Here is a 12308-nt window from a genome sequence, read left to right as displayed (position 1 = left end):
GTTTTAGTGGTTCTTGTTCAGTGTCAAAAGTGACTGTAAAATATTGCTTTGTAAAATTAAAATCTTTTACGCAAATTGCGAGACTACCACTGAGTTTGTTATTAAGAAGCGTTGCGCGAAATTTCAGTAGTTTTGAAAATTAGGTCTCGCGACATTGAATCACTGCGAAAATTAATAACAATAAGTTGGCTTGTAGGCTGGTCTCCAGTTCAGACGCCACAGGGAGTGCGGAGGGGGCTGGGTGGACTCTCCTCCCCCAGTGGATTGCAACTTGAAAAAAAAAAAAAAAATTGCCAATTTTTTTTCAAGTTCTTCCTGCGATTTTTAGAGAGGTCGCTAAAAATTGATTTTGGTTTGTTCTTCCTACGAGAAAAACCTTAATATTTTCTTCGAGATATTGTGAGAGCAATTTCATGTTACAAAACAGGTTCTTGTCAAATGTTTGAGCAGTTGTGACCAAAATACAGTAAAATTGCCCTGACGGTGCCCCTTTAACAACGTGCCGCTTCTTGAACATACCACTTCCCACTATGTAAACCTTGGATTAATTAACCACTCTCTGACATTGTCAAAGGCCCTGTTCGCACTAAGACGAAAACTTGAGTTAAGCGTTTGAAAAAAAGAAAAAAAAAATGAAAATGGTGTAATTACCAATTTTTTGTTTTCGTAGTCCCGTTCGCACATGAAGATGCGAATTTTTTTTAGGTCACAGATTTCAATTAGTAACTTGATCAATTTTCCATCAAGATGTCGTGACATGTCTGCCAGTGTCTGTTTTTTTGCGAAATTTGATGACCCAATGACGGATGGATGTCAAGGAACAAAAGATTTTCTCGCTTGACAAAATTTTCACAGCCTCCAAAGCTAGTCGACGGAATCCTTGAAGTTTCGTTGCGCTTGTAAAAATTTTGGTGGATTTGAAAAATCGTTCGCACTAGAAATGGCTTCGCGTTGACAGATTTTTTGGCAAATCAAACAAAATTTCGCTTAATGCGAACAGGCCCAAATTGAGCACTTGTCAAGTACTCTATGATTACGTTATAGAGGAAAAGCCATCCAATTTCAGTTTATCCTTTGTATCTGAGCAACATAATTACGCTACTCGAAGTACTTCCTTGCAGCACCTAAATCCTAGTTCTTTCAGAATGAATATAAGGAAATTCTGCCCAACAGTTAATGGATGTTATTATTAGCATGATATTCCTCTATCTATTCGTAAAATTCGGACAAAAAATTTATTCAAAAGAGCACCCTTCAAGTATTATCTTGCTCAATGTGAAGAACTGCCTTACACGTTTTAATACTTTCTTATCTTTTGGCTTTCTCGTTTTCTCTCTTATGTAAGTTTAAGTTCTCTTTCATCTTAAAAACTGTAATTAACTCAAAGGGCACTGACGCACATAATTAGCTTACCTATATTTTTACCCTTCTCCATTTCCCACATGTAGTTCTTAGTATTGTAGTCTTGTAATCGTTGTAATTATTATATAATGGAGGAAAATTAAACAATAAAAAAATAAAGTGTGTCATGCAGTGTTGAGTGTTAATGTAGGCCGTTCAACACGTTGAACATTGTTGAACGAAAAAGAGATGAGTTCCATTCCATTCAACAAGTTGCCACTTCTTGTTGAACGGCGCGAACCAATTGTTCCCAGTCTCAGAAGCTGGTTACACACGGTTCAACATCGTGCAACATTTGTTGCTCAGCTATAAGCTATAATCCACAGTGAAGGCTTGCAATCTGTAGTCGGTTTGTATGGAAGAGAGGAGAAAAAGGAATCTAATGAACTAAAGTTCTGACAAGAAAATAAAATCAAAGTTTAGTGTTTACAAAACGTATTATTTTAATGTAACTTTTCGACTCAGTTTCTTTATTCTCGGTTTTCACGTGACGTCACCAAATTCTAGAATTCAAAACTGGGAGGCCTACAAAATTTTTACCTTCATTCAAGGAAAGATTACCTAAAAATATGTCTGTCCACAATTTCTTAGCTCGATGTCGTGCTTCCTTTTGAAAATAGAACAGTTTCAATTTCCGAGTTTCCATCGTGCGTGACATAAGGAGGACGGCCGTGACAGAGCTTTTCCGTATCTTAAAAATGACTCTTCGGGTGATTTTCAGCATTCTAAACAATTTAAGTTTGAGGAGAACTATTAATCTAAACATTCGAAAATTCACAAGGGCAAACAAACCTCTTTTCTGGCAAAAGTGAACTCCAGATGTTTTTTCGTATTTCCGGCCGCCATGTTTGTGCCCCTCAGAGGGACACAAACATGGCGTCTCCATACTAAGCTCTATAAATTTATGTGGAACATTTTGTCAAATAACTCGAGTACGGAATGCCGCACAGACCTGACACTTGGACAGATGCCTTATTTATTTATCCTCTATACCATGTCGATTTGTTGACTTCATTCATGGAATGGTTTCGATTTTTTTTTCAATGGCGTGACAGTGAAAACCGAGAATATGAACAAGAATATACTTGTAATCAAGCATTCTAAACAGCTTGGTTACTATCAACGTAAATTACTTGAATGAGACCTGAGTTCATCAAGGGACTGGTTATGAAACCTTGCCATGACCAGTCCGGCACACTTATCAAATTTGAGACCAAAAACAAACTATTAGCCAATCAAATTTCAAGTTACAGTTCACGTGACATGTTATCATAGCAACCATCTTCTTTCAATATGGTGGCCATTTCAATACGAAAACATTTTGATGAGGCTCTAATTCAACATTCGATTTCGGTCGCAGAGTGAACTGTACGCAAGGAAAGGTTTAGAATAGGAATTTTTGCCTGACATCAGGAAAATACGAAACAATCTTTGTCCATAATTAACTGACAAAGCTCATTTTGATATCTATCGAAAGTCTCATAGCGTCGTGGTGGACCGAGGAAACCTCGAGCGGCTTTGGCTAAACAACAGAATTCCTGAGCGATAGCCGATCAAAAAGAAACACTAATCCCAAGAAAATAACTTCCATCAAAGATGCTTTTTTTATTGCATGAATATTAACATGATTTGAACTTCTTGTTGCCTTGCTCCTCTCCTTCTTGTCCTTCGTCAATCTGTATGAATGAAGAAATGAAGAAATTTTGCGTTATAACTAACTTTTAAAATGGGACTTCAAATAAATTTTGTTTCTTTCTTGTACCAGAGATTTCGAAAGTGCAAGAGGCGATGATTCGATTGAGTAGCGACGTGTGTAGAGTCGCTTCGATCTTTCCTAGATAATTGAAGCGATGTACTGCAATAGAAGTAAAATAAAAAAATAAAATAGAAGTGCAACGGCCAAGTCCCGTTTAAATTGTTCTTGAAAGGGCGTATTGAGGTTGTTTGCTGTGGCTCAAAGCTCGAACTGTTGTGAGTCTGGCATTACACGGGCTTAAAACACCAAGCATAAATTTGTAAAGGATAATTACCTTTTGGGAAAATCGTAAAATCGTACTGTGAAGGCATACCTCAACATCCGGCATGTCACCGAGCTCTGAAATCGCTCTCTGTGGTTACTGTCGGCTGGCTGGTTATTAATCTAACGACGAGAACAGAAATAAAAATATTACAGTCATGTAAATGTAAGCTTAAATGTACCACCTAGAAAAATACGAATTATTTCCGTTCGTATCCAGTCATATTAGTAACGATACTGAACAAGACAAAGACATGTAATTGCCAAGGAGGCATTTCCGGAACAAAGCGTTCGATAATTTTCGACTGAGTTGTTTATCAAAATCGTTCCTGGATAACCGTCTTAATTTTGAAATCCTACCCTTCATCAATAGACTTTCCCGCAGTCCATGAGCTCCTTTTTCTCTTTATTGAGAAAGTATTGTACTCGGCCTATTTGCTTGGCAGCAACATCTCTCAACGTACACGCTTTCTTGGTGATCTTGGACATCAAGATTCCTCCGGTATTCATTCCACCGAGAGCAACTTGCATTGTAAGTTAAAACGAATCCCTGTTTCCAAAGGTTAAGTAGCTATTTTCTCTCGGTGGAAATCCATAATGCTGCCTTCATTTCTAGTCATCCTAGAAGCACAAGTAATTAACAATGGCGGTCAGTGACGGAATCAGACCGCAAATCAAAATATCATAGTGCCCTCTTACAATTCTTCATGCCCTCCGACAAATAAGAGTTGAATCGAAAGATATATTAATGAAGATCACGACATTTTTTCTTCGTGTACCACAAAAATCTACAACTACCATCTTCAGCACGTTATTTCTTGAAAAGCGCTTGAAATTGAAAATGAAACAGAAGTTTGGCATGTCTTTTTTTTTTTTTTTCTTTTTATAGCCTGTTCCAGGCTCCGCGATACACGTGAAAGAGATGGCGAGCTCCGCGTGAGAAACCCCTCGTTTTCGTTACAAGTGACACTAATGGCTGTTATATAACATATGATATTCACTAAAACAAACGAGATCATTGTGTCATTTGAACAGCCAATAGGCCTCTGGTTATTAATAGCCGTCTCAGGCGCGTGTTTTCTTATTTCCTTCTGAGTGATTGCAAACATGGCGGCTGATTCAGTCATGGTCGCCAGAATGGCGAGGCTTCTTGCATTGGCACACATCGCTGTTAGCTTTTTATTGATTTGCTTCGGCGTCGTCGATCTTGTGCTCCAGCATTCTGCCTTTAGTGATGTAGGTTTTGGTATCTGGATCGGAATTTGGGTGAGTAGCGAACAATTGAAGGAATTAAACTAATTGTGCAAATTACAAAATTGTCAGTTTAGTATAATCAGCTCCTGAGCAGAGTAGGTCCCGCTCTATACTACGCAGTTAATTTGCTTGGCATTAACTCCATCAGCTTGAAGAAGACTGATTATTGTAGATGCTCGTTCACCGATGCACGTACGGTGGCAGTATAGTTTTGATCCGTATGTTCTGAGCCACTTTGGTAGTTCTTGGACTGCTCTGTGTGTTTTTCAACTTGCTTGAATTCGAGCGAGTTATTTGTGAGTTCCTTCGTCTCATGCCCGTCGGACTGAACCAAACAAATTCTTGAAGTTTCCCTGGACGATCAACCGAAAAAATAGGACTTCTGCAGATTCTATTGAACTGTTATACTTGGGCTTGGAGTTTCCTCGTTTACAGTATGATTTACAGACAACTTGAAGCATTTTGTTTGCTTGTAAAAACACGCCATCTTTCAAGGTATTGAACGGTATTGAAATCGGCTAGCTATTAATTATACGGTGAGTTTCAGCCCTGATTCAGTTAAAGCAGTTAGTGTGTGTGTTGTTTTATTTTATTTTACCTTTGCATAACATCCCACTCAAATTTTGTAGGGCTTATATTTTAATTAAGAAGTGTAGGTCACCGGATAGGCGTCTGTTGTCGCACGAGTCACTGAACTCTTTCATGCCCCGCTATTTTTTTTCTCGTGTTTTCGGGTTTGGATTCTTCTTGGTCCTTCTTCGTTTCTTCACCTAGATGAAAAGTCTAAATTAACCTAGTTTTAGCCCACAAAATAAAAAATGTAATGCCAAGCGCCGGACGTTATTATACCTTTACCGTTATGATGTTTTGGTTTTTAGTTGCTCTGGCCTGCAGGCTTGCCAAAAACAAAAATAGACGGCCAACGTCTGCATGTGGCTATGGCTGTTGTCATTTAGAATATTGCAGTAAGACATTTAATACCCAAATGAAAGCGAATAAACAAATAGCCACAGTTAAGAATAACAATTTTTAATATGACTGATTATCATTCATGTAGGGATCAGTGAACAACATTGCTTGCTTTCTGAGGGAAGCGGTATGTGGCTGAGAAACATCTGCAGGATCTGTATAGTCTTTGTTTGTGTTAGCAATGGCATGTTAAATCAACCTGGATTCTAAAAGAAATTATGAAGCATGAGGGTATAAGCATAGAAAGGTCATTGCAATTTGGGACAAGGCCTGGTAACACAAGCTCTTGGAAAATTTTGTTTGGATATTTATTATGAGAAAGTGGACATGGAATCTTTAAGAAAAAGTAACTTCGTTGTTTATTTAATCCATATGAATAAAACAATAGATAACAAGACAACAATTATACAATTCCAGTTATCAGCACAAAATCTAACTGAACAGACAAAAGCTGTTTTCTTGTGACGCGTTCTTCCGGGAAGACTATCAACTCTAACAGTCACGCACGACGGCTGTTGAACTAGTAATCGAATTTGTTGGCCGCCCCTTTAGTCCGTCTTTTCTTCATTTGCTTTGCAGTCATAAATTTTTCACCAAACATCAGTCTCTGGGTTTGTTGGATTTTAATTTTACGTTTCCAGGTTTTTTATTGTGGCAAATTTTCACATAATTTCGTCACACGTGCCAAATGTCCCAGGCAGGAAATATTCTATTTAGCTATAGTTGGAAATTAAATTTAATACGTCTACACACAGTTGAATTTACCACAAAATCTGAGTGACTTGATTTGTAATTTACATGTATATCTTCGCCTTATAGGATGCAAAGCGTAATCATGAACACTTACCATTTTGAAATCTCGTTCTGCCTGCATAGTATGGATGTTTGTTAAATGGTCTGTTACAGTTTTGATAAATGAACAATTGTTATTATCACCTTCCAATGAGTTTCCCTCGATAATTTTGCTATGCTCGAAGATTTCGATCAAGGAAGGCAATAGATAGCATTTTAAGCAATATTTACTGAATTATTAGGCAGCCCAAAGGGTTTGATAACATGACGTAGAACATGAATGAGTAACTCCGGATCTAGTAGATGGCATGATCATCAAGCCTGGTTCCACTTGTGCAATAACCACAAGTATAAGCAGCGCAAGCATAAGCTTGCGACGTTCCCACATGTGAAAGAAGCACACGAAAATAAGGCACACCGCTTGCGGCGAAGGCGAAGTAACGTTGGAGGAGATCTGGGAAGTGATTCAAACTGGAGGAATCATCTTGCTTGTGCTTGTGCTTACCTCACGCCGGTTCCCAATTGTGAAATAAGCACAAAATTGAGATAAGCACAAGCTCAAGGAATGGAGAACGTTTTTTGTTTGGTGCTTATTGTTTAACTCATGCTTATTTTATGCCGTTTCCACACGATTTTCCTTATGCTTATGCTTATCTCACAAGCTTTAATTGACTGGATAGCATCAAACAGAGGACAATTAAAAAGGTAACTAGAAGAGGGAAACTGATTTTCACTAACTTGTTTTGTTGCAGATGTGCACAACAGGAGGTCTGGGCATTCCTGGGAGTAGCAGAGATATCACTCGTTCCCGCAATGTTTTTGTAAGTTAATACTTTTGAAATAGAAGTTGCAGTGAAAAAAAAAGGAAAATAAAATTCTCCAATGAGACGGTTCTAATGAAAGCTGTCACTGTCTTTTTTTTTGTGCTATAGTTCAAATATGTTTCCTCTTAAAATTATGTCTCATCCTATCATCCTGCTTCAGTCAGAATACTCATCTCTTTCTCGCTTTGTCGTGGTTCTAATTTACTAAGCGTCGTGAACTGACTGAACTGTTTTTTATCATGTTCCCCGGATTAAATGTCCACCTAACCCTCCTTCCATCCATCCATCCATCCATCCATCCATCCATCCATCCATCCATCCATCCATCCATCCATCCATCCATCCATCCCTCCTTCCATCCATCCATCCTTCCATCCATCCATCCATCCATCCATCCATCCATCCATCCATCCATCCATCCATCCATCCATCCATCCATCCATCCATCCATCCATCCATCCGTCCGTCCGTCCGTCCATCCGTCCATCCATCCATCTATCCATCCATCCTGAAGGCTCCATCTTTGCTCCGCTACTAGTATTTTTCTTGTTTTTATATAATAACGACTTTTTAAATCTCAAGACCACTAATTTCACTTTCTCGGGCTTCAGTTTCGTTGCTTGAAATGGCCAAAGATATAAAATGTGATATCACCAGTTCTATAAGGCGTTTAGAGACGATTGAAACGGTAAAATACTCTATATTTAAGAGTGAATTTCCCTACAAAAGTGTTTATGATTGACCATCTACAGATAGGTTTGTTTGCAGGCAAATTTCATAAAACTGTGTTATTTTTAGCACGTACCGTCGAGTGTGAATTTGTGGTGTCACACCAAATACAAAAAAGTCCTATCTCAGTTTCAACAATTAAGGTGCATAGAGACGATTAAAATGGCAAAATACTCTGTCTTAACGGCTGGTATCCGCTATGAGGCTGTCTATTTTGTAATTTTCTTGTGCGTCACTATAATTTTGTTTCTTTTCCCGTGCTTTGTATCGCTAATTTATCCGCTGCTCTTCCGTATAATTTTTCTTCTCTTCTCTCGTGCTCTGTCTTGCATGCTGTTTCCCCCGTTGTTCGTCACTGATATGTTCGCCTGTTTGCTCGTGCTCTCAGTTGCTCTCTTTCACGTTGAACTTTGCTTATCCGACGTTTCTTTTTTCGTTTTCTTTTTATCTCTCTTTCTCTTGTTTCTACGTTTGTCGACATATACAATGAATTCATAAATTGACTTTGTGGATGTTGTCTTCAAAATTTCTTTCTGTTTATATAAAACGAAGCTGCGATGCAGCTTCCCGCTGACTTCCCACCAAAGAAACGCGGGCGGTAGCAATGGGATCACATACTTGAGTGTGCTACCTGTATTCGCATTGGTTGTCCCGTTGTGTTGCGCACTGGGACGGGACGGTGACGTCAATAACCAAAGCCAATATTTCTCGCATCGATAGTTTGCCATATTTTCTTACCCAAAGCGTGCTTGGGGCTCCGCTGTTATTTACAAAGATGCCAATGTTGCCACCGAAATTCATGAAGTCATCGATGATCCTGTGTCAATATGTTTGAATCCTCGTAATGATAACCATTATGGGATCATGGTAAAAAATATTGTACAGTTCGAAGATTCCAGATGGCCGTAAAACTGGGCTCACTTGCTTTTCGTTAATCTTCCAGGCTGGTATCTTCATGGGTTTTTCCATCACATCTGCTGTATTTGGAGGAATAATCATCTTCTTCTACAGTGTGTCTATTAACGTCTCAGACTATGGCAAAGGACACTATGGCAAAGGAGTGACTATCAGCGCAATCATACTGCTCCTTGGTATTGTTGAGTTTGGCATTGGAATCTGGGCTGCAGTTTGCTGTTGCATGATGTCACCTTGTTGCGGATGTTGCGGTGGAGCAGTTCCCCAGCATCAGGTACGAACAAATATGTGTTTGTATTAAAGGGCCCTAGTCAGCCATACCTTTGTTTTTGTTTATATGCGAGAGTTTAGCCAATATTTTTTATTCGGAGCATGTCGAAATGAAAGAAATCACTGTGAAACTACTAAAGATAATGAAAAATACTTTCAGGAACACAACTTACAGTTAAGCAATAAGATTTCGTTTCACCATGCAATATCAATAATTTCGATGGCATCGAAAATAGCGGAGGCTGACTAGGAATGAAAAGCGTTCATTGTGACCATTGATGTTTTTTCGTTAATTACGACCAATTCTAGTCGTTTCCAATGTTAACTCGCTTCTACTATAGCGTAGCTCCACTGCTCACTCTATTAACCACGTACAGCTGGTACAATTTCTTGATTATAATCTTCAATTCTTATCTTCACCTGCATTTGTGTTTTAATTTGCATTGATAAAAAAAAAAAAACTGGATTGAAAGGAGTGGAATGGGAAGGCATTATTTAACAGGTTTTGCGTTATTAATATTTAAGGAATATGTCTCACTGAAATACGGATTTAAACGACTCTATGATGAGAGTATAAATATTTCGAGGGAAGAGATGATTTCTTGTTTATGGTTAGTTCCTGGAATGAACGTTTTTGAAGGTATTCCTTTATGTTAAAGTACTGGAAAACATTAGTTATTCCTTGACGTTTGTGAGAAGTTGTAAAGATTCACATGAGCTGTTCAACTGAAAAGTGATTGCCGTTGTATGCCTTATGTTCCTTGGAATACATACACACCACGGTGAATGATATAATTATTATTTCTTGCCTTTGCCAAAACTGGCTCTACAATTGTTTTTAAACCATTGTGTATTCCAGTTGTATTCCGACAACACAACTGGGTATATCACGAACCCGGGTGTTGGTGGTTGTCCTGTGGCCACTCCAGTGCAAGTTGGTGGCGCTATGGTTGCAGTATCACATGCACAGGCAGCCCAGCTTCCAATTGGCCGGGTGCCTCCACCGGGAGAGGTTGGAGGTCATCCTGCAATGGTTCAAGCGAGTGCAACAACAGGGATGCCTGCGACAGTCTCCTATCCTTAAGAGCCAATGAAACCTCCGTTTATGTGTAACATCTTTGTAGGTATGACGCTGTAATTATCAGTAAGCCATCGTTTCTAAAAAGAGTAACTAACTGATGTCTAGTTAATTTGCATGATATGAGCTGCTAGATGAGATGAAAGGACAGATTAGGGACAGAATTATAAACAACACTTATCAGCACTGAGACACACGTACCATCCCCGTGGTATGGCCAATACCGTACGCATGCGCACAACCATATCACCCGGGCAGTGGCAGCCATGGACAGCTGTTTCGCCCTTAATGGGGCTCATCAGCATGGCATAGCCGTCGGGTCAAGGAGCGGGAGTAAACCCGTGCCCGGGTGATATGGTTGTGCGCATGCGTACGGTATTGGCCATACCACGGGGATGGTAAGTGTGTCTCAGTGCTGATAAGTGTTGTTGACAGAATTATAAACTGGTGTATGAAATGAAAAAAATATTTCCAGATTAATAATAGCTCGGCAGTCTTTAATGTAACTGAGTTTGTGATTCATCCTCAACATCTTTGTATCCTGCGATTCTGTAATGAAGCAAGTCTAGGTTCGAGAAAATAAACTTCACTGAAAATTTCCTGACTGTTTTAATGACTTTCATTGCCAATGCACCGTTAATTTTAAACGGTTACAATGCCATGTACTGGCGTAAGCCAGGAATAAAACAATTGATTGTACTCAATCTTGGGAACGCCTCTTGAATTCATACTTGACAATCATAAATTTGTGCTGCGACCATTGGGGAAATTGCAAGTGGTCATTGCATAAATGTTCATCACAAATTATGGTAATGCTTGGTAGGAACGTAACTTTCCTTAATCAGAAGAATACTTGGAGCCTTAAGAGACCTGTTGCCCATAATGCTACGAACTTATTGACTGAATGGGAGGGCCAGGCTGAAAAAATACTTGGCTCGAGGTCACTTTGATGTGCCCTGATCGGAGAGCCAAACATATCCCTATCTGTCCAGACCTGAGACCTGAGATCTGCTGCACAAGTCCTATGTTTTGACACAAATGCAAGTGAGGGGAGAGGAAACTCTATCTTTTGCCTCCTTTTTTTTTCTCAGTTCTCCTTCCCAGCCCCGATTTCGCCTGCTACGCAGGGTAGATATGTCGCAAGCACAGTGAACGAGGATTGACACATTTTTTATTCTGATATATTTAACTGGATGTTTTATTAATATCTCTTCTCTGGATTCATCTGGCTTTGAAGAAAAATTTCGAAAGCCTCTTAATTTTATCTCTAATTATTTAATACCAGAGGAAGTGAACCACCCTTCTTTTAAATCCTCATATCCCCCTTCCCACTGCCAACCAGATATAAAATTATTTAGTGACCCTAAATGCATGAAGTTCGGTTTTAGTTGTTTGACTCCACGCGTGTACTATCTCAAAATCGGCCTTTCTAAGAAAGAGCAAGGCCAAGCATGAAGAGCGGATCCATGTAAAATCCGTTCAAGAAAGCCTCCATATATAGCTTTCCATCATTGGTCCAGTCCAGAATTGGTCCTTTGACAAGAGCTTCCACTGCGTTCTTTGCTCCGTGAAGATGGAAGAAATTCTTTCGTAGAATACGATTTTTGATATTAGCGGTACGCTTCAGCTACTGCCCTATTGTTACTTATTTTCGGGGGACTTAAGTTTTACGTCATCTTAGTTTTATAGTCGCATATGTAAATTGTGTTGCAAGTAAATGCAAATGAGATTTTCCGCTATCAGGATGATGTTGAGTAATACTTTCTTGGCTTCGATAAACAAAATTTCACAGAGATTAATTTTTGCGACTTTCGCGATTTTTTCCCGAAAAATCTTTTAATCTACTGTAACTTTATCTTTGTCCGGATCCCATGTTTATGTTTCGGTCTTCACGCTCTCTTCGCAGGAACTAATAGGGAGCTTAAGCAACGACGACGGTAACGGCAACAAAAACATCACCAGGAACCAAATTGGTAGGAGTGGCGTACAAGTTAAGAAAGAAAATAGAAAAATTAACCGTTGACCGTTGACGTTCCCCACAAAACCTTAAATGTGGTCA

General features: G+C 39.2%; 1 protein-coding gene across 1 annotated transcript; it reads left to right on the top strand.

Annotated features, from left to right (window-relative positions):
- The first annotated feature begins 4497 nt into the window (after positions 1 to 4497).
- Positions 4498 to 10850, top strand: LOC146480113 (uncharacterized). Its single transcript, XM_085109973.1, has 4 exons — positions 4498 to 4684; positions 7186 to 7254; positions 8930 to 9175; positions 10031 to 10850. Exons 1-4 carry the CDS (start codon positions 4526 to 4528, stop codon positions 10253 to 10255), a joined length of 699 nt encoding a protein of 232 aa, XP_084966099.1. The 5' UTR covers positions 4498 to 4525; the 3' UTR covers positions 10256 to 10850.
- The last annotated feature ends 1458 nt before the right edge of the window (positions 10851 to 12308 follow it).

This window comes from Pavona decussata, unplaced genomic scaffold (assembly GCF_977016875.1).
Source record: "Pavona decussata unplaced genomic scaffold, jaPavDecu1.1 SCAFFOLD_55, whole genome shotgun sequence".
Lineage (NCBI taxonomy): Eukaryota > Metazoa > Cnidaria > Anthozoa > Scleractinia > Agariciidae > Pavona > Pavona decussata.
This window is presented reverse-complemented; position numbering and strand designations above follow the sequence as displayed.